The 21,933-nt window shown below is 36.7% G+C and overlaps 1 protein-coding gene across 12 annotated transcripts in view; it reads left to right on the plus strand.

The window, feature by feature from the left end:
- Positions 1-21,628, plus strand: part of LOC121730070 (solute carrier family 12 member 4) — a 371,671-nt gene extending 350,043 nt beyond the window's left edge. For 10 of the 12 annotated variants that reach the window (XM_042118886.1, XM_042118887.1, XM_042118888.1 and 7 more), the window contains 19 exons: positions 8,631-8,891; positions 10,336-10,521; positions 11,919-12,154; positions 12,526-12,679; positions 12,755-12,941; positions 13,081-13,237; positions 13,853-14,065; positions 14,153-14,332; positions 14,423-14,542; positions 14,627-14,820; positions 14,923-15,091; positions 15,350-15,539; positions 15,640-15,855; positions 15,979-16,086; positions 16,265-16,318; positions 17,021-17,164; positions 18,350-18,516; positions 19,007-19,146; positions 19,567-21,628. In XM_042118886.1, coding sequence (XP_041974820.1) covers positions 8,631-8,891; positions 10,336-10,521; positions 11,919-12,154; positions 12,526-12,679; positions 12,755-12,941; positions 13,081-13,237; positions 13,853-14,065; positions 14,153-14,332; positions 14,423-14,542; positions 14,627-14,820; positions 14,923-15,091; positions 15,350-15,539; positions 15,640-15,855; positions 15,979-16,086; positions 16,265-16,318; positions 17,021-17,164; positions 18,350-18,516; positions 19,007-19,146; positions 19,567-19,658 — 3,168 coding nt within the window. In that variant the 3' untranslated portion in view covers positions 19,659-21,628. The remainder of the gene's footprint in view (positions 1-8,630; positions 8,892-10,335; positions 10,522-11,918; positions 12,155-12,525; positions 12,680-12,754; positions 12,942-13,080; positions 13,238-13,852; positions 14,066-14,152; positions 14,333-14,422; positions 14,543-14,626; positions 14,821-14,922; positions 15,092-15,349; positions 15,540-15,639; positions 15,856-15,978; positions 16,087-16,264; positions 16,319-17,020; positions 17,165-18,349; positions 18,517-19,006; positions 19,147-19,566) is intronic. The other 2 variants (XM_042118895.1, XM_042118894.1) reach the window with 2 other exon arrangements.
- Positions 21,629-21,933: the final 305 nt, after the last annotated feature.

Raw genomic sequence — 21,933 nt, forward strand, 5'->3', positions numbered from 1 at the left:
ACACACACTCACGCACACACAAAACTATAAATTAGTAGATAATTTTATGTACATAATATTGTGCTTAATATATTTTATATTGTAACATTTTTTTGTTAAGACAAAAATACTCTTTCTTATAATATAATAACTCCGTATTAGATTAAAAGTTTTTGTAGTATTTAAGATTAGTTTGCTTCACTTTACTAAATTATTTATTTCCTTTGTAGATAATATATAATATATAATATAATATAATATCTATGGACGCTTCACACCACGTCAGTCTGGCCCCGTGCTAAGTACCTAAAGGACTTGTGTTACAGGTACCAGACAACGGAAATATATTTAATACTTTTATACTATACATATATTTAAGATTTTTATTATATCATACACATATTTAATACACATCCAGACCCGGGAACATTGAAAACTTTTTGTTCCGTCGGCGGGATTCGAACCCGCGACCCCCGGCTTGAGCTACCAACGCGCTCACCACTGAGCCACAGAGGTCGTCAAGATGTGGAGGAGGAAGGTTTGCCTGATACAGGCTGAGCCTATACTAGGTAGCCATCATTGTACTGTAATTATTACTTACTGTAATTTTTGTCATTTACAAAAATAAAGATAAAGATAAAAAAAGTAAAGATTATTATTAACTAATCGTTACGTACAATTTCTGATGATCACGGGCGGTGGCTGACGTATACAGGGTGTAACAAAAACAAGTGATAATACTTTAGGGTGTGTACGTGTTCCCTGTAGAGATTTCACTGTGAAAGTAGCAGCGCTGAAAGACCAAATTTTTTTTTCACTTTTGTATGGGCAACGGCCCGAGCGTCACGAGTTTCCCCATACAAAAGTGAAAAAAATTTTTGGTCTTTCAGCGCTGCTACTTTCACAGAGAACTCTCTACAGGGAACACGTACACACCCTAAATTATTATCACTTGTTTTTGTTTCACCCTGTATAAATCGAGTATCAAGTTAATACCATAAAGTTAATATACCAAGCGGAATAGAGCAACAATCTCGAGCTGTCAAACGAAACCGAAATTGGTTTCATCAGGACGTAAAAATATGTGTACGTATACACTTACACAAGCATGATTGAACATGATTTCTATGAGATTAAATTGTCAACGTGCCGCACGTGCCGACTGGACGTCAAAAAAAGAGTGCTGCTGTCATGTATCACATGTCTCTTTTTACCACTCAGTGTTACCAGATGATAGTGACATCTCGCTTGCTCAGGCCTTTGTTTCTCGATTCCGCTAGGTATATCAAATTTATGGTTAATACAGTACAGCGCCATCTAGCGTTAACTCGCGACTCATAACTCAATAGTACGCCCCTCGTAAACACGTTAAGTCATAAAACTTTTAAAATTAGAACGCTCGTGTTCGGGCCCGTATCTCGCTTCACATATTTATGACTCTTGTAACATAAAATATTATACTTTTATTTCTTTTACTGTATCACTTTCGGGCTCTTAAGTGAATTACAGATGTAATAAAAAACATTCTCTTAGAAAAATAATTGAAATTCATATTATTATACGCCATAATATTAGGCTTCTCAATTCGACCGTATAGTAAGTTGAGGTAGGAAAAACTAAATAGTAATACTGGTTGAGTCTGATTTTTTTTTTCTAAAATTAAAACATACTCACAAAACATAATATGGTTCCCGTTTAGGATAAAATGTTAAATTTATTCAGTGTATGATTTCAAAAAATCTGAGTCTTCAGATGAAGACAAAATATTTAATGTATTAAATAACTTATAATAAAAATATTTTGATATATATTATATATAAAATTGGAATATCGGAATTTGCTTCAACAATTTTCATGAAATTAAGTATATATGGGCGATTCTACTACAGACGGCCCTTAACGAGAATTTTTAAAATGAGACATTAATTACATTTTTCTATTGGAATATACGTAAGAAGATGTGTATTTACTAACAAAACAATTTTTATCGGTAAAAAATGAATTTCCAATAATTTAGAGCGTTTTTAAGCAATATCATCTAAGGGACGCGATGTTTTTTCCCATATTCTTAAATTAAAATAGCATATATTTTAAATTATTGTTTAGTTGTGGTATAGTTATACAGCAATATGTCGAAATCTTTTGTATAAATTACACTATTCAATCGTTTTTAGTGATTTAGACGATTAATTTTGTCAGGCCAATAAACAACTGAAAATAAAAATAAAACTACAATTTGGTGCAGTTTTATTACAAACTTATTAGTATATATTATATATTCCATATCGAAAATTTTAAAATTTGTTAGAGAATTACGATTTCATTCACCTTTAAGAGATTTGAGAATTTTGATGTTGCACCCGCGATCGTAAAATGGTTAATAACTTCTAGTACTTATTATTATAATTACTTTTATCTAGTTACATAGTTTCTTTATTTTATGCTATTTTGAAATATAGGCAAGTTATTTTGTAAAAGTTCCGCAATAACCAGTATTCACATATGAACTCATCACAGTTCTTAATGGAGGGTCAATATGGTTGCACCCGCGATGGCACTTCAGACCTGTTTGTGGCAATTCATACATTTGATGAAGGTTTTCATTTATAAATCATTGTTAAACTAGTTAAAATGTATCCCTTAAAGGGATGTTTTATTAATAAATATGCTTCATTTTGGCTGTAGGAAGCTTTAAGTGTGTCAAACTGTTGCACCCGCGATAATGGAATCGCCCATATGTGGTTTCGGGGGCGATAAATCGATCTAGCTAGGAATCATTTTTAGAAAGTGTCATTTTATTCGTGTTTTATTGAATACCGAGCAAAGCTCGGTCAAACAGCTAGTGTATATATATAATTGGAATCTCGGAATCGGCTCCAACGATTTCATGAAATTCTGTCTATTGGGGGTTTCGGGGGCGATAAATCGATCTAGCTAGGAATCATACTTAGGTAAAAATGACATTGCATTTTATTCGTGTTTTATCGTATAATTATTTCTAAATCATTATGAATTTATATTTATATATATATATATATATATATATATATTTAGGAGGAAAACAAAAAAAAATATGATTTTAGGGGTTTTGACACCAACTTCAGGGATACAAGTATTTTTGAGAGTTGGTAACACTGCGAGGAACATTAGTACTACGAAGCCATGTGGCGTAGACCCCGTAGAGCTCGTAGCCCGCTACGGCGTAGCACATCGTAGCGGGCTACGTAACGTCCGGAGGGGACATATCGTAAATTTCACGGCATTTAGATGTGCAATTTTCGATATTCGATGCCAAAACTCGATTCGAATTTTATATGCAATTTTCAGGTACGTCGTCCTGTAATTGATGCGTATCGGATTATTCGATTTGGATTTTATAGGGCCGTAACGTTCAAACGGCCTGTTTTATGGCTCCCGACAGCTTGTTCAACGTACTTAATAGGAATATGGAATACTACCTATAAAGACGTTGTAAGCAAACAGATGCTCCAATGTTGAACTCATTGTTAAAGCGGATTTATTAGAAACATTGTTTAAAGTTATATTGTTTTGTAATGTAGTAAACGTAAACGATATAGAGCAAAAAATATTTCACTCTTATCTTATCTTATATCTTTAAATGAGTAATTCTTGTATATTATATTTATAATTGGAATCTCGGAATTGGTTCCAACGATTTTCATGAAATTTAGTATATAGGGGGTTTCGGGGGCGATAAATCGATCTAGCTAGGAATCATTTTTAGAAAATGTCTTTTTATTCGTGTTTTATCGATAATCGATAAACTGAAAAATATGACTCCTTCTGACATCTATTGGCGAACAATAATACTATTTTGTGTCGTTAAAGCAACTAATTGCTTTAACGACACAACAACAGCTAAAGCTATTCCAGCAGATGGCGTTGTTAAGTAACACGAAGTCAATGAGTGCTTGCTATACCGAGCAAAGCTCGGTCATCCAGGTACTTAATTATTAATTAACTAATTCACACTTAGCAGAGGTTAAGTGTGAGTTAAGTGTGTCATCACAATCACTTCTCATCAAAAAGACGTTAAATAGAATTTGTATGGTAATTAGTTACCATTGTTTGCTACAAGGGGCGCTGTTTTGATGCCATGCAAAATATACGTAATTGGCGTTCTTATGGTGAATAACCCTCAGCACTCTTTTACTCATTTCGCGTAACAACATCTAAAGAAGACTAAAAAAGGGAGAGTCTGAAGCTGTTTAACTTAAATGAGACCCGGATCTCGGTGTCCCATTTCTGATTTATTACTGTCGATGTGTAAAAAATTATGACAAGAAAATAACTACACGACGGAAAGGTTAGATTGCTCGCTTTCTTCATCACAACAAAGTAATTTATATTTATTTTTAATAAAAATAAAAAGGATTTTTCCGCAAAAATTTTTGAGAGAAGAAGAGCCAGCATCCTTAAATACAAACTGTCGATATCGAATATGTAAGGGTCAATTCAGACCGGAACGCGACGCATAGTCCGTAGATGCATTTCTGCATTGAATTGACAGACTTGCACAATGAGTTTCTAAAATACTAGAGTAGCAATGTCTTACAAAAGATTCTCAGAAATGCGTAACCACTTTTTTGTTCAAAAGACAATGTCAAGTCATATATTCGTTATGTCATTATGTATGTGAGATATGACTGCAGGCATCTTCGAAGTGGCAACGCGTTGCTACCGTAAACTTCCAATCTAGTTACGTTAGTAACATAGAATATCATTGGACTTGCATGACGTCCCACGAAATTAAAGTCTGTCAATTCACTACAAATTTAGAAATGCATGTACCTACGCTTCGCGTTGCGGTCCCAATTGAACCTTAGTGACAAGGTATAATGCTAAGTACTCACATACTCGATAGTTTTACTCCAAATCGAGCAATAACCACCGTGTGGACCGCAAAACTGATAGCTCGCGGAACAGAAGGCTCGCTTCGAGCCAGCTCGATGGAATTAAATATGCCAAATATGTTATTTCCTTCGATTCGGAGTAAAACTATCGAGCAAAACCGTATGTGAGTACTTAGCATTAGGGCGTTCGCTGCGTTAAGCGTGTGCCAGGCGCGGCTGGCCGTCGCGGGCGCCCGCACCGTGCGCTCGTCATAGTAATCGTGCGACGGCTGACCCGCTCAACGCATGGGATGACATGAAACAAGCACGCCTCGCGGGTGGCCGCGCCGGGCGCACGCCTAACGCAGCGAACGCCCTTAAGAGGTTGCGCTACCATTTTATTAAGAATATTGGCTGTGTAGAATCAGGATTGATTTTTAGAAAGGTGACGGTAGGCAGAAGCCGGTTCGATTCTCGGGTAGGGAAATCGATTTTTCCAAAGAGCCAATAATGCAGTTCAAGTTTTTATTAAATCGAGCTTACAACTCCTAACATTTTTTCACTGTGTCCTATTTTTATCTCGATTTTGCTTAACATGATATTTTCAAAAATCATCCTGCATATACTTAGCACAATTATTATAATATCGTACCATCGAGGAAATTGATTACTAGGCAGTTGACGGACTTCATTTGATCGGCTTATGTCAATTCAATGTTAGCTGTGATCGGTCGGATGGGTTTGACACAACGCGACCAAATTACTTATGTCCGACATCTGCCTAGGAATCAACTTCTTTGATGGTACAATGGATTGGATTTACGCTAGTTCTAGCGTTAGTCTATCAGTTTGCTCTGCGAAACGAGAGAACTGTGTAATTGACTGATGGATGGGTCCAAATAACATACATCAATATGTATGATTAATGTCGAAATCGTGCATGGAACGATTCCTATGCACCATTTTGGCATCAATCTAAGCCCGGCTATGAACTTATACCTGGAACGAGCATCTAAGCCTATCGTCTAGATAGAATAGAAATCTTAAAGAAAGAAGAATAAATGTTTTAATAATGAAATAAGAAAACTAAATTGCGAAATTGAAACAAAATTTCAATTTGAGCTACAATATTTCATTCGGTACAATGAATTTCTTATTAAAACTTTACCTGAATAACCTTAATTAATAAGTCCCGGCAGAAATTTAATTAAACCGGTAGCTTACCTTAGTGTTTGTAGAGTTACCCGGATATTGGAGTATTCGTGTTCGATATGGCCGTGATCGATCGCCGAGCTCCAGAGGAGGCGGCGGGCGGAAGGCGACAAGTGTCATTCATAATCATACTTCGATCAGATACTTAGTGCTGGCACAGTTTTGTAGTCGCCTGTTTTCGCTTTTAGAGCAACCGAATGCTTTTCATAAGTTAATTAAATTCAATGTTGTTGTCAAAATATGGATCTTGTACTTTAATAATAATATTATGAATGCGAGAGTAAGTCTATTGACTTTGCATGCTCATTACTCAAACCGCAGAACTTTTTTTTATATTCGATACGGAGATATACTTACTAGATTTATATGGATAAGCCGTTTTCGATAGGCCTCGAAAAACCGCTGCGTGGCGAGCGTCTTTTCGAGTCCAGTCCATACTCGTATAAATCGGAATGGAACGCGCCGCTGCCGCTCCCGCCCCGCTGCCCGCTAATTTCAAGACTGAAGCCTAAGTCCAAGGGAAGATATACCTAGGTTATTATCCCGGAAAAATAAAAAAAATCGGTTCATCTAAGTTGCGGTAAACCCTAGTGGAATGAATTTAAATGGAAACCGATTTATTCTAACTACGGAAACCAATAGAGCGAGACTGGTAGCCAAACGATTCTGGCAATACTCAATCGACTTAAGTGTTTGGAATCTTAAAAAAGGTATCGAGAATGTGGCGTCAGGCTACATTTAAAGCCTTTTGAAGTACGCCCAATAGATTTTGAATAAAATACGTGTTTGAAACCGTAGCGTAGGTGGAAAAGAAGTACGCCTAATAGGGTTTAAATAAAATACGTGTTTGAAACTGTTGGGAAAATATTCAACAATGTGCATTGTGCAACTCTAGAATTAACTGTCACCAGCTGTATTTCCGGACCAATACGACCTGTAAAACTAAACCTTCAAGAAGAGAGCGTATTCTCCCTTAAAAGGCCGGCAACGCACCTGCAGCTCTTCTTATGTTGCGTGTGTCCATGGGCGACCATGTTTTGTCGTATGTTATTGTAATATTAATCCTGTAATTATTATCCAAATAGTTATCAAATATGATGTAAAGTGAAACATTGGAGTACGGTCCAACCTTAGAAAAAGGTGAAAAATCAAACATAATACTTTCTCTTTTACTCTCATGAGTTATGTTCCTCTGAAGTAAGAATAAGGAAGTCAGAGGAACATAAATTTAGAAAAATCCAAGAACCGTAAACTTGCTTCACGGTTCAGTGTAACAAGATTGCATCGGTACTGCAGTTGACTTTGCGGAAAATATCAGCTTGAAACATTTTACTGTGGCTATTTTGTTCAATCGGACATTTTATTTAGCTTTTAGGATATTTTATAAAATTTTAGTTAAACGTTTTGTTCAAAAGAAATAGTAAATTTTATAGATTTTCTTTAATATTTTTAAAATAAAGTTCTTTATTTTAAGCTTGTGAATGTGCAGAATAAGATATTATAACGAATAAAGGTTGCGTTAACAAATACCAGTGTAAATGTTTCAAATATTTCTAGAATTTATCGATAATATTATTAACATTCTGTTATTTCGATTTTCGCGGTTTAGCTTTAAAACCTTTAAAGTACTTCGAGGTTAGCTTCAGCTCGCAGAGTTCGGTAAATTCTGGTTTTTGGAAACCTCAAAGTCTGCCTAACTTTTTAAATGGTGACCTTAATCTAAGAAGATTCATACTGCTTAGATTTATGTTTTCTTTCCGACAAAAAATATCAAATCAAAATCATCAAAATCGCTTCATATACTTACTTACGACGAAGTTATCCGCAAACTAAAATAAAAAAGCTTACACAGGTCGAATTGAGAAACCTCTTCTTTTTATGGTTTCGTACCCAAAGGGTAAAAACGGGACCCTATTACTAAGCCTTTGTTGTCTGTCCGTCTGTCTGTCTGTCTCCAGGCTGTAACTCAAGAACGGTAATAGCTAGAGAGTTGAAATTTTTACAGATTATGTATATCTGTTGCCGCTATAACAATAAATACTAAAATCAAAATAAAATTAATATTTAATGGGGGCGCCCATACAACAAACGTGATTTTTTGGCCTTTTTTGCTCTATATCAATAATAACAACAGGTAGGTACTTGAATTTTTCTCAAAGTCCTTAATTATATGTGTTCTTTAATATTTCATAATAATTTTAAAATAAAATGAAAAATTAAGAAGGCTTCCATACAAAAAATAAAAATTTTGGCCTAATTTTGGTCTATAATGGTACGGAACCCTTCATGCGCGAGTCCGACTTGCACTTGGCCGATTTTTTTAAGTCGGTTAGTAAAAGGCATAATCCTTACTAATGCGAAAGTGTGTCTGTCTGTCTGTCTGTTACCTCTTAACGTCCAAACCGCTGAACCGATTTTGCTGGGTAAGAAGATCATTTGAGTCCCGGGAAAGGACATATGATACTTTTTATCCAGGAAAATGCACGGTTCCCGCGCGATAAACTAATTTTGGCGCAACGGAGTATTAAATAAATATAAATAGGAAATCTTAAAAGAAGGGGTAAGAACATTGCGCTTTTATTACAGGACGAACTCGAAGACAGACCTCGAGTGGCGACCTTCCTCAGCTCCCTGGCAGACTACTCCAACACCATCCCTACGGCTTCAGCGGCAGACCCCGACGCACCCAAACCCGCACCGCCGGCGCGCATGGGCACGCTGATCGGCGTGTACCTCCCCTGCATACAGAACATATTCGGCGTTATCCTCTTCATCCGTCTGACGTGGGTGGTGGGCACGGCCGGCGCGATACAAGGCTTCCTGATTGTACTGACATGCTGTTGTACGGTAAGTTTACTTTTTAAGTGTATATCAGCAGTATATCCCACAACCTGAGCACTTTTGTACCACACTTTACGGAAAAACTATCACGCCTATTGTTATGTGCTTTAACATAGTAATTTTCATTTATATGTAGATGTGTTATTATCCATCGGTCAAGGTTTGGTTACTATCAAAATTTAAACACATGACGAATCTATAAGGGTTCCGTTTTTGCCTTTTGGCTACGGAACCCTAAAAATGCCTTGAAGATTATTATGGCGCAAACGACTCGTACCCTCACTAAGCTCGGCTTTTAGCTAGTTTAGGTATTTACAATGTATTGATCTTGGAAACGGAAAAACTACCTGTTGGCCTCTAAATTAGTAAAGATTGCAGAGGAAGCTTAGATACACAGATCTGTGCAGATTCAAAAAGCAGTGATGTAAAACTCATCGTATACGGCAACTTTATTAATAGCTCCCACACCGGTTTCGGTGACGGTGGCCGGTTTCATTGAAACCAGGCCAGCTACGCAGGAGTAATTTTATAGTGCTCAAGTGTGTGCGCAGTACACAAGGGCACTCTCTATTCCTTTACTCTCATAACCCAGTGGGACGGAAGACCGACACGACCGGCGAGAGATCAGGCGCAGGACCGACTTTTTACATGCCCATCCGACGCATGGATCATCTTACTTGTCAGACAATCAGGTGATCAGCCTGCATTGTCCTAACCAAACTTGGAAATAACATGTTTTCCAACGCGGGAATCGAACCCACGACCTCCGAGTCAAGAGCCGCGCTCTATACCACTAGACCACGGAGGCATTGGCAACTTTATTGATATAGTACTCGTTAAAGTTACATGTAGATTTAGATTTGAATCTTCTTGTTTAGTTCATCAAAAAATATTTCATTCAATAGTTCATTTGAAAAACATCCATCGACTCGTTACATTGCTATTTGAACGCCTACGACGGCTGAGCGACCCAAAGTTGATCTGACACTACTGCACTGCTAGAATGGTCACAAACACACATAAACACACTCACACTAATAACATCAATAAAATAACTTTTAATTTAGTGTAATTATATTACTAATTAAATTATAAAAAAAATTAAAAATAAAATTAAGTATGTAATTATTGTAACTTCGTTTCGTCCCCACAACACAGGCATCGCCTAGTGTGGGGATCCGTTATCGCATTATATTATGTTAAAATTTTTTGGTCAATAAATATTTGTATTTGTATTTGTATTTAGCAATTCCTCTTAATCAATTCAGCAAATGAAACTGTCAAACTGACAAATGTCAAATTAGTTCGAATTACTAAATATGGATTGCAAGCAGACTTGCATTTTGCAATTTTTAAAGAATGAATCATAACATGATTCATAATATGATTCTTCAAAGCGACCATTTTAGCCCCGCTGAACCGATCGCTAACGTGATTTCTTCTTGTGCAGACAATGTTAACGGCGATATCGATGTCTGCGATCGCCACGAACGGTGTGGTCCCGGCCGGCGGCTCCTACTTCATGATCGGACGGTCCCTCGGCCCCGAGTGCGGCGGCGCGGTCGGCATGCTCTTCTACACGGGGACAACGCTCGCCGCGGCTATGTACATCGTGGGTGCTGTTGAGATCGTTCTGGTAAGTCGCGATTGAAAGCAGAACCGCTTTACTGTTTTAGTGCTTGTTCAGACACAGCGGGAACCGCGCGGTTCCCGTGCAGAAACCGAGCGGTTAAAATACAACGCCATAGTAATATGCAGCGAGCAGTTTAGCCGCCCGCGGTTCCCGCTGTGTCTGAACAAACATTTAGTGCTATGTCAGCTTCGTTCCTTTAATCCAGGTCGTTCCTATTAATGCTAGCTCAGAGAAAGCGGAAACCGCACGATTCCCGTATGGAACCGAGTGGTTAAGTTTGAACGATTAGGAAGCACGGGTCTAGTGGCCTACTACGAAACAGTTTTGAGACTCAAACAACGAGAATGCCGCGTCCTGCTCTAACAACGTCATTTCACGTTTGTTAGAGTAGGACGCGACATTCTTGTACGATTGTTTGAGTCTCAAAACGGTTTCATGGTACGGCTAGGGGCCGTACCATGAAACCGCGCGATATCGACTGACTCTGAACTGGGGTTAAACAGCATACAGAAGTAAAATAACTGGCTGTAGTATTGAAGTTCCACAATCCTGCATCGCGCAACAACGTGTTATAAGAGTGACGGTATGTTTATGACGACATCTGAAATCTATTTAGAGGGCACTAGCCTCACCGAGCATACCGCCTCGGCAAAAAGATTTTGGAGAAACAACAGGCTGGACGGAACAAGAAAATATTCTTGCATTATTTCTGCAATAGTCGAATCGGGGTACAGAAAAAGGTTAGGAAATGATTTAGTAATTCCAACATTATTTAATGGACCCCGGTTCCCGGATATATTGAGAATGATGGGCTATCGTATATCTCCAATGGCTCACGTAGCTGCTATTAAGTTGGATAAAATTTTTATCGCCTCGACGCCTATAGTTTTTGCCTTTGTTTTATTTCGTCTCAATTTATAGAGCGGAAGTGCTCCTAGCGAAAGCAAAATATATTTTGTTTTCTCTGAGCATATTATATTTTCTGAAATGGCGAACTTTGTCGTAATCATCATGCTATATTTACATTATACACAACAATTTTTATTCATCTTAAATGTACTATCAGAGAGATTCATTGAATTCGTCAAGTCAATCTGCCGCACTCAGAGACATTTAATTATGTCTCTTCAATTTAATGAAGAGTTTGACAGATATAATGTATGACGCTTATGTCAATAAATAGTAGCATTTAAGCATTTAAGCTTCGATCACATATATATATACCATTTAAGTAATAAATGTTCCTCTTTGAGTCCGGCAGTTTGTCTGTAATTTGTCGGCTGTACTTGACCAAATTACCGCCATCTGCATATTTAAAACCTACAAATATCATCGGCAGCTAGTCGTGAAATCATTACAAGGAGAGAATGTAATATCATAACAAACGAATTTTGTTTTAGACGTACATGGCGCCGTGGATGTCAATATTCGGTGACTTCACGAAGGACCAAGAGGCTATGTTTAACAATTTCCGAGTGTACGGCACGGGGCTACTGCTGATCATGGGCATGGTGGTGTTTGTAGGCGTCAAATTTGTCAACAAGTTCGCTACGATCGCCCTCGCCTGCGTCATCCTGTCTATAACTGCGGTATACGCCGGAATATTCGTCAATTGGAACGGAAATGACAAGCTACAGTACGTTTTGATCATAAGCAGTCAAATTGTTTTTAATTATTCGGATACTTAATTAAGAAGTTACAGGTTTTCGCAAATATATATTAACAATATTCGGAGGGCTTTTCTAATTTCCGATGTGTGTTCAGATCTAATACGCAAAACGCACTAGAACTTACGAAAGAACAACGAACGTAGAGCGGAACAAAATAATTAATTAAGTTAATTTAAAACTACCCGAAAAGTAGTAGTTTTAAATAACTTTGAAGTTGGACATCTATCACTTTAGTCCACGCGTGACCAAAGAAGCCGAAACGTTAGGGAATTTGAAAAGTGAGTCGCGAAAAAATCCGTAAGTGTTGAAATCAATATTATATCAACTTTACTTTCAGGATGTGCGTTTTGGGTAAGCGACTACTGAAGGATATTAACATTGAGAATTGTACCAAAGAAGTAGGAGGGGAATTGCATCGTGTCTTCTGTCCTGACAATATTTGCGATCCATATTATAAGGACCATGAGCTAAGCATCGTGCAGGGTATTAAGGTAAGATTAGGTGACATAGCAGCGATTACTAAGAGTGTACTAAATACTAATAAAATGATGACTTAAACTTTTCAGGGACTCGCGAGTGGTGTTTTCTTTGATAATTTACAAGATTCCTTTCTTACTCTCGGACAATATATCGCTTATGGAAAGGAGCCAGACGACATTGAACAAATGGAGCGGCCAACATACAATCAAATTTACGCCGAAACAACGACGACGTTCACTATCTTAATTGGGATATTTTTCCCATCGGTGACAGGTAAAATATAAATAAATCTATTTCATAAGTGATTCATATTATATTACCAAATACATACAGTTTAATTGGAAAATTATATTATCTTATTAATTTTAAACAAAAATATCTATTGGGAGTTAAATATAATACTCATTTTCAGGTATCATGGCCGGATCTAATCGGTCTGGTGATTTGGCGGATGCACAGAAAAGTATTCCAATTGGAACGATTTGCGCCATTCTGACGACGTCTACTGTTTATTTATCTTGCGTGCTTCTTTTTGCGGGCACAGTTGACAATTTGTTGCTGCGTGATAAGTATGTAAATTATTTTTTATCATAAGTATCCTTATGCTTATAGCCTTGAACATAACCAGTATCTTCAGTGGTGTCTTCTCTTCCTGCCTTGCCTTTACCTTTACCTTGTGCATCGAAACGTTCTTTATGAGATCCAGTGTACTTTGAGGTATCGGTCATTCTATCAACGACGTTTGATTTATCTACTTTCGTGGCTTTAGAAGTACCCGGAGAAGCAGATTTTGAAAGTTTATCTTTTATAGCACCAGCATCTATCTTGCACTCTTTTGCTAGTAAATCTATGAAATCTAAAAACTGCTTGTAATCAATAGTTTTTGACTTAAATCGAGCAAACAATATAGCAGTGTTGGTAGTTGTAACTTTTTTCCCATCTATTACCTGAGCTTCTTTTAACCACTTGTCGATATTAGTTAAAGTTATTTGTTTACCGTCACTGCTAGTATTACCAAATTTTGCATATTCTTTGAAAGCATTTTCCATTATGGATTGATGGTACAAAAATAACTAAAAATTTTCCAATGTTTAATTTTTGTTGTTGTTTATAATTTTGACTGATTAACACAATGTCATTTTTTTCTTTTAATAACCCACTAGATAATGTGCATTACTTTTTAGATTCGGCCAGTCAATTGGTGGAAAACTTGTTGTGGCCAACATGGCTTGGCCAAATCAGTGGGTGATATTAATAGGATCTTTCCTGTCAACCCTTGGAGCTGGATTACAATCTTTAACTGGTGCGCCTCGTTTACTTCAAGCGATTGCAAAAGATGAAATTATTCCTTTCTTGGCACCATTTGCGGTTTCGTCAAGTAGAGGAGAACCAACACGGTAATTATGTTTTCGAGGTCTATGAGTATTTGTAGCTAAAGACCCACTTAAATAAAATTTAAAATAATACAATGTTGTTTTTTTCAGAGCTTTGCTATTAACGATGGTAATCTGTCAATGCGGAATTTTGCTGGGAAATGTCGACATTCTTGCGCCTCTTCTTTCCATGTTTTTCTTAATGTGCTACGGATTTGTAAATTTAGCTTGTGCTTTACAAACACTTTTGAAAACTCCAAATTGGCGTCCTAGGTTCAAATATTATCACTGGTAAGAAATTTTTGATAAGAGCAATAATGCTCGAAAGTACTCAATAAAGAAATTCAGTTCCATTTTTATCTAATTTGTCTTTATTTTCAGGTCGCTGTCTCTTGCGGGTCTAGTCCTATGTATCTCTATCATGTTTATGACTTCCTGGTTTTATGCTCTTATAGCAATGGGTATGGCTGGAATGATATACAAATACATTGAATATAGAGGGTAAATATCACCAAACAATACCAATTACGGCATTTAAACAAATAATTACATTATAGAAATTGTGACATTTTTTCTACATTCCAGTGCTGAAAAGGAATGGGGTGATGGACTCCGGGGTTTGGCTCTATCTGCAGCTCGTTACTCCTTATTGCGCCTTGAAGAAGGACCACCACATACAAAGAATTGGCGTCCCCAAGTTTTGGTGCTGGCTAAGTTGAACGATGATCTGAACCCCAAGTATCGCAAGATGTTGGCGTTTGCTAGCCAACTGAAGGCTGGTTAGTAAATTTATTTTCTAAGACCACAAACTCGAAAATTGTTATTTAAAAGTATTTATAATACTTTGATACGTATTGATACTTAAATATGACAACTTACAGGTAAGGGTCTGACGGTTTGCGTCTCTGTATTGGCCGGAGACTTTACGCGAAGATCGGGAGAGGCATCTACTGCTAAGCAGAATTTACGTAAATGCATGAACGAAGAAAAAGTCAAAGGTTTCGTCGACGTCCTTGTTTCTCCTAGCATACCCGACGGTTTGAGCCACTTGTAAGTAAATACACTAATGCATTGAATATAATATACCCCTTACTATTAAGAAAATGTAAGCAGCGTATAACTGTCGAAGTTCCGTAGTCTCTGTCTGCCATGTGTCATTTTTAATATGCCAGACCAATACAAACATACTTCGTATAGTAGTTGCTGTGTAAATTATTTATGTATTATTAGGGGGGAAAAGTATGCAAAAAAATCGACAAGTGTTCAGCCGAAGTAGTTACCTAAACAAATTCGTATTGAAATTTTCAGTGTGCAAACCACTGGGTTAGGCGGTCTGAAGCCAAACACTGTTATTGTGGGTTGGCCTTATGGTTGGCGACAATCGGAAGATGAGCGCACGTGGCAGTCGTTCCTACAAACCGTGAGGGCTGTCACCGCGGCAAGAATGGCCATGCTCGTACCGAAAGGAATTAACTTTTTCCCGGATTCAACAGAGAAGGTAATACTAACTTGGACTTTGGATTAGAGAAAAAAAATTAGGGCAGAATTTTCGTGGTAGCAAACAAAACTTTGTGTCTAATTTTGTATGCGTTAAACAGGTATCCGGGAATATAGACATCTGGTGGATAGTTCACGACGGTGGTATGTTGATGCTGCTGCCATTCCTCCTGAAGCAACATCGCACGTGGAAAAATTGCAAGATGCGCATCTTTACCGTCGCGCAGATGGAAGACAACTCCATCCAGATGAAGAAGGACCTAAAGATGTTCTTGTATCAGCTACGTTTGGAAGCAGAAGTCGAAGTTGTTGAAATGGTAATTGACTCAATTAGTTCTTTGTATAGTCTGTACATCCGTTTGTCTGCACTATGCAGTTAAATTATGCCTAATGTTTAAAAATATGGTCAAGCAAACAAACCAATTGCGTAATTGTTACAGACTGACAGCGATATATCCGCATATACCTACGAGCGTACTCTGATGATGGAACAACGTAATCAAATGCTGCGTGAGCTGAGACTCAATAAGAAGGAGGCACTAGGCATGGTCAGTACAGTTGCACACTTTGAATGTACTCATTATATTGCCACTGTCTATTCAACTACTGAATATACTAACCATTTAAAGCGGTGTAAAAATCTCACTTGCTGTACATACTACATAGAGAAGTCTGCTTATCTACGAGATATTAATTATCATGTGTTTTCTGTCGCTTCCAACGCAGATGCAAAATTTGGTGGACTATCACGAACAAAACGCTGAGGAGAAGTTGCCTCTGGTAAAAATATCGACCAAGTCCACTTTTTATATGCATTTTGATATTTTTTTCTAATTTAGACCTAGTTGTTGCATTGAGCAATCATCTATTAGGCTTCGATGGTCCAATATTTCGCAAGTATCTATATTATTTTTCTTCTATATCTTTGCTTTTACCGAACATTAGGATCTTGTTAGTTTAGAATAGTTTACTTTTCTGATACGTTTGTCTGTACGATCATCATATTATCATCCAAATCATCTAGGAAAGATTCATTAATCATTCCTACTGTTTTGCTACGTCTTTAAAATATAGCTTTCGATGTTTTTCTACTTCCAATTTCCTAATCACTTCTGTGGCTTCTTGCACCGTGTCTTTATTCAATGTTATTACTTAATGTAATTAATGTTTTTCCTATATGTACATATCTAATCGTAATTTCATTTCTTTTTACGCATTAAAATATTTTACCATTCATATTAATTTCAGTGTTACACAAAAAAATAAAAACTGTAACCAAACAAATTCAAAATTTTAATTACTTACTCACATTAAGGTAAGTTATTTATAACAACAGCTTTCAAAGGACATAACATGCTAGAAACATTAATAGTAAACTTTGATTACCCAGTTTAGAATTCGTTTGCAATTCAACAAAGTTCCTGACTCCTTGAATACCTGTGCTATAATGTTGTTGATTTCAAGAGGTACCTCTTATTGTAGGTCCAAGCGATCGTAGATCACCATCACGCAGACGTGAAGACCACTAGTAAAGTGCGTTTCGCTGAACCTGGATCCGAGGCTGCTCCTGACGACGCCCCCTCACCTCCTCTCGCGGAACTTGAAGAAAAAGATAAAGATGATAAGGTGAATATTAACACTGAATTCTATAAAACTTTAACTATATGTCTGATATCTGCGGGTATAAAAATGGCAGTAAGTAATTATACTGACTTAAAACAGATCCTGCAGATAATAGGCATTTAGTGTTTGAGCTTGAAATCTGTATTGCTACTGATGAAATGTTTTCTTGGAAAGATGTTAACTGTAGTTTACAAGGACGTCCATTCCTTGACGTTGCTCACCCCATAGCTAGTGATGAAATCGTAAACCATAAGGAAACTAAAATATATAAGTAATCAATTTTGCAAAAATATTGTACACAATACGTGTAATTTTGAAACGTCGTAGTATAAACATTGTGTATAAAATTTTTGCAATCTATGATAGGCCTACTTACAATTCTTACAATTGAAAGTAGGACTTGAATACTAGTTAACACGCTTTTTATTTTTTATTTACGACACCATAACGCACAAATTGTGTTTATTTATCTCATCAAAGATGTATCGATTGCTTGAGGAAAGGGAGATATTCGATTGCTATACAGCAATGTAAATATCTGCCGTACCTCAAATATGAAACCAAGTTATTTGACATTATTGTTGTATTTTCTTTACTGTTGTTCTAATATTTTGTTATTTCTATATAAGTAAATAACATTTTTTTTAATAACATTCGAATTAATTACGTACTCGTAGCTACGGTTACACTTTCTTTTGTTTTGCCTAGTATAAGGACAGATGTCAGAACATCTAAACCTTTTTAGTTTCCAAATTAACTTGCCAAGAATTCTGTAGATTACGAAGTTCTACTTTAATATTCAATTCATCTATTGGGATTGTCATCTGGCCAAACATTTTGACAATTTCTATGATGCGAAATTCGTGAAGAAAATACAACCACCGCATTAACATTAGTGAATTCACTTATTGATTGCCTACCGTTATAGCCAACTATAACGAGTCCTAGCGAATTTACACACGGTGGTCATATGTTTGGCGATACTTCATTCACGTTGAGTTTTTCACTTTGATTTGTCACATCACATTAGCTTGGATGTTTCAATGTCCGTAGTCAGCTATCCTTTAACAATTTAAATAATATATGACATCCCGTGTTTCATTCGCTTGAATCTATCATGTGCAACTCTTGGTGCGGTTCAAAAACGTTCAATTTGGAAACGACGCGACGGATTGGTTGACGTGGTAGGACGAATTTCGAAGTAGTTTGTTGCACATAATTGATTCAATGTGGGACTCGCCCGATGAACGCTCGCAGTGTGAGGACTCGCCGTCGCCGACTGCCGACGAGAAAAAGGAAACCAACGCTAATGGCGACGCACTCAACCAGAAGCCCAATCTGCCTCCTATCACTCCGTAAGTTTTTTTTACTTGTCTGATAACAAAGTGTAACTGCTGCACTCAGAGACACTTAATAATGATTAAACTTCAATTTAATGACGACAGATAATGTATGGCGCTTATGTTAAAGTCAAAGTTCGTCCTTAAATGCCGCCAAAAAATATACAAAATTAACTAAAAAAAGTTTGCTGGCAAAAGATTGATGATCACTATTTAAGATGAGCTTAGTATATACCTGCATATACTTCCACCATTGGAAGTTATTAAAAATTACATGGCGGCTGTACACACTCGAAGAGACCTTCGCCGATATCCTCGGCCGTATCTACATAGCTAGAGCAAGCGCTCTGGTTTTCCTAGCAAGAACCAACAAGACGAGGACAAGAGCGCCCTGTGCACACTCGCGCTCAGCCTGTCTCGGGGTGTCTCAAACTCTCGACGAGTGTGTACAGCTGCCAACAGAACATACAACGAACATTGTCTTAAGGAACTTTGTATGTGTTAGTGACGAGGGCACGGTACGGCGCATGAACACCGCCGTGAAGCTGAACGAGGTGATAGTGTCCCGCTCGCACGATGCACAACTTGTCATCCTCAACCTGCCCGGACCACCCCGAGACACGAAACTTGAGAGGGAATCTAACTGTAAGTATACGCTTATTAATGATATTATTATACTTACTTGTGAGTTGTGTGTGTAAGGTTATTATCAAGAGTTTCTCTATTCAATTGTTGGTCAATATTTCGACATTAGCCAATCAAAAGCGCTAGTAAAGAAGTAAACTCCTGTCGCAAACCTCATAAACCTTGATAACGATAAATAATTTGAGAATTGAATATAATGTGTGATTCGACTATTATCGACGTCGATTGTGATATAAAAAGTTTCCCAATAATAGTTATATATCCATCATGGTCTAAAGTGGGCCTTTATACTTCAAGCTTTATCACATAACACATTCCTCCACCTCCACGAACATTGCATTATAATAATAAATATTATCGAAACATATCACGAGTGAAATATTCAAGATGCATTATCAACATGCCTGTTCTCCATTACAGACATGGAGTTCTTGGAGGTGTTGACGGAAGGCCTGGAGAAGGTGCTGATGGTACGCGGCGGGGGACGCGAGGTGATCACCATCTACTCGTGAACGCCCTGCGCGCTGCTCACTCCACATGGCAATATTAATCTTACACGTGTTTCTGAACTGTTAGCGGACGCGCCCCACTACGGGCGCCAAATGTGTCTCCTTGTGTTCTCTCGTCTAGGAATAATTCGGTTTCCATCGGTCATATCTACGTCGCTCGTGGTTTCCGTATTTTACGCATATATTTTGTTACGATTATTGAAATTATATTATTTCGATATACTTGTTAGATCTAAAATTTTGTTACGTTTGATGCTTAGAATGATTTATGAAAGATTTATTCACTGTTATAGCGTAGATAAGTGTATGAATTGTATCTAATTAATGCCTTAAACTGATAGTTCTAAGTTTGTTTCGTTACTACTTAGTAGCTAAGCGATTAGGTCTCTCGGAGCCGCCGATATCCATATCGATTCATTTTTACTATTGTTATACTTCCCTTCGAATTTTTAATATAAATATTGACAAAGGCGTACGCACTATAAAAAGTATCTGTACAAAATAACTGTAAATAGATGTTTTGTTAAGATTGTAATGTCTGCTCAACTAAAGTAACTCCACCTGAAAGATCATGAGCCCTCATTTGTACTCTTTACCCGAATAGATTAGATCTAGTCACTAACACTGTCATTTGAAAATTCTATTTATATTATGCTACATCGACGAAAATTTATCGATTTTAACTGACAACAAATATGTTATTTTTACTTTATAGTTTTGTATCAATTATTTTAAGTTAAAGTAAAATAAAACCAAAAAAAAGTTGACGACAGATTTGCGGTAGGCTAGTCTGTGCTGAGAATAGGTAAAATAGAATTTTTGAAACTACCTAAAATTAGGAAAATCTTTGTCTCCCTCTTCTGGCATTCACTTAGTTCTTATAGGTAACGAAATGTCAGAAGTGGGATAAGATAATCGGCAACTTAATGCAATAACTCGAGATGAGACTTTTAGATGACTATCCTACACGATCTGTGAATACGTAATAAGTAAATCAACTTTATGGGCGATTTCCCTTTAGTGAATACTTAATATTGTAAGGATATTACGCACATTCGCGTAGTTAGTACTGTGGTCGTCAATAAGAGAAACGCATCGTATAGAGACAAAAAGTAATTGAACTTCATTAGATATAATTCCTTCGAGCACTCTAAAGTTAGTGGTGCAAATGAATAGACTAGTTGTTATACAGATAGAGGTCTACATACTACAATGGCTCTCGCAACATTCGTTCGATTCATATTATGGTAAACTTTTTATGAAATTTGAATCTTATTAAATTCTACTTTAAGGCTCATGTTTAAAAATTTGGTTTTTCATAATATGAATTGTCGATTTTAGACCTCCTGATGACAGTTCACTCTTTTCCAAATGTTAGGTCTCAGTGTAAAAAGACCTCGACCTTAACATCCTAATTATAAAAGTAAAATAATTGCAATAGAATATCTACTTTAAAAATTTCGAATTCGGCATAAGAACATCTAGTTACGTACCGAATTCAGGCAAGTAACATAGATCAGAAAAGTTACTATTCAGTAATACTTGATATTTTAATATTCATTTTCGTACCATCTTTTGGTACTTGTCTAATCAAATACCGTTAAATATTTTAAAACCATCTTCCATCAATGAAAGAATGTCATTAGTAATCGACATCAAATATTAAGCGAGCGATATAACATTTATTTCCTTACATATTATAACATAAACTAAGAAAATTTATATGTATGCTACGAAACACCAATGTACGTCATTGTGAACAAAACCATAATGTGGTTCCTATAAAATGGTTGCACAAAAATCCACATACATTTTACCTACCTTTAAGTGTAAAGACTATTTAACTCGAACTAAAATACAAAAAGGTCAATTTCACTCATTAATTTTCATTTATACTTGTGTATTTCAATCGAGTGTTGCAAATTGCATTAGTAGTAGGTATCATCGGCTTAGGTTTCGAGAAAATATGGCTTTATAGAAAATTTCAGGGCTGTGCAAAGTCAACATCTGTATAGTGCATAACATGATATATATGAATGTTGAAATACACAAATATAAATCTAATAAATAAGTAATTCATGATTTTAAAAAATAAGAAAAAAAAGTTAGGTTACTGCCAAATAGAAATCGATGTTGTACATGATGTTAGGTTGTAACTGATAAGTAATTATAATTAGGTAAAAACATTCCCAAATTTCATGTCATTAGATTTATTAGACCTATTTAAGTAATAGAATTTTATTGACTAGTGCATGTCTCTTTGCGGTTTTAGAATACC

The sequence above is a fragment of the Aricia agestis genome, chromosome 9, assembly GCF_905147365.1.
Source record: "Aricia agestis chromosome 9, ilAriAges1.1, whole genome shotgun sequence".
Taxonomy (NCBI): domain Eukaryota; kingdom Metazoa; phylum Arthropoda; class Insecta; order Lepidoptera; family Lycaenidae; genus Aricia; species Aricia agestis.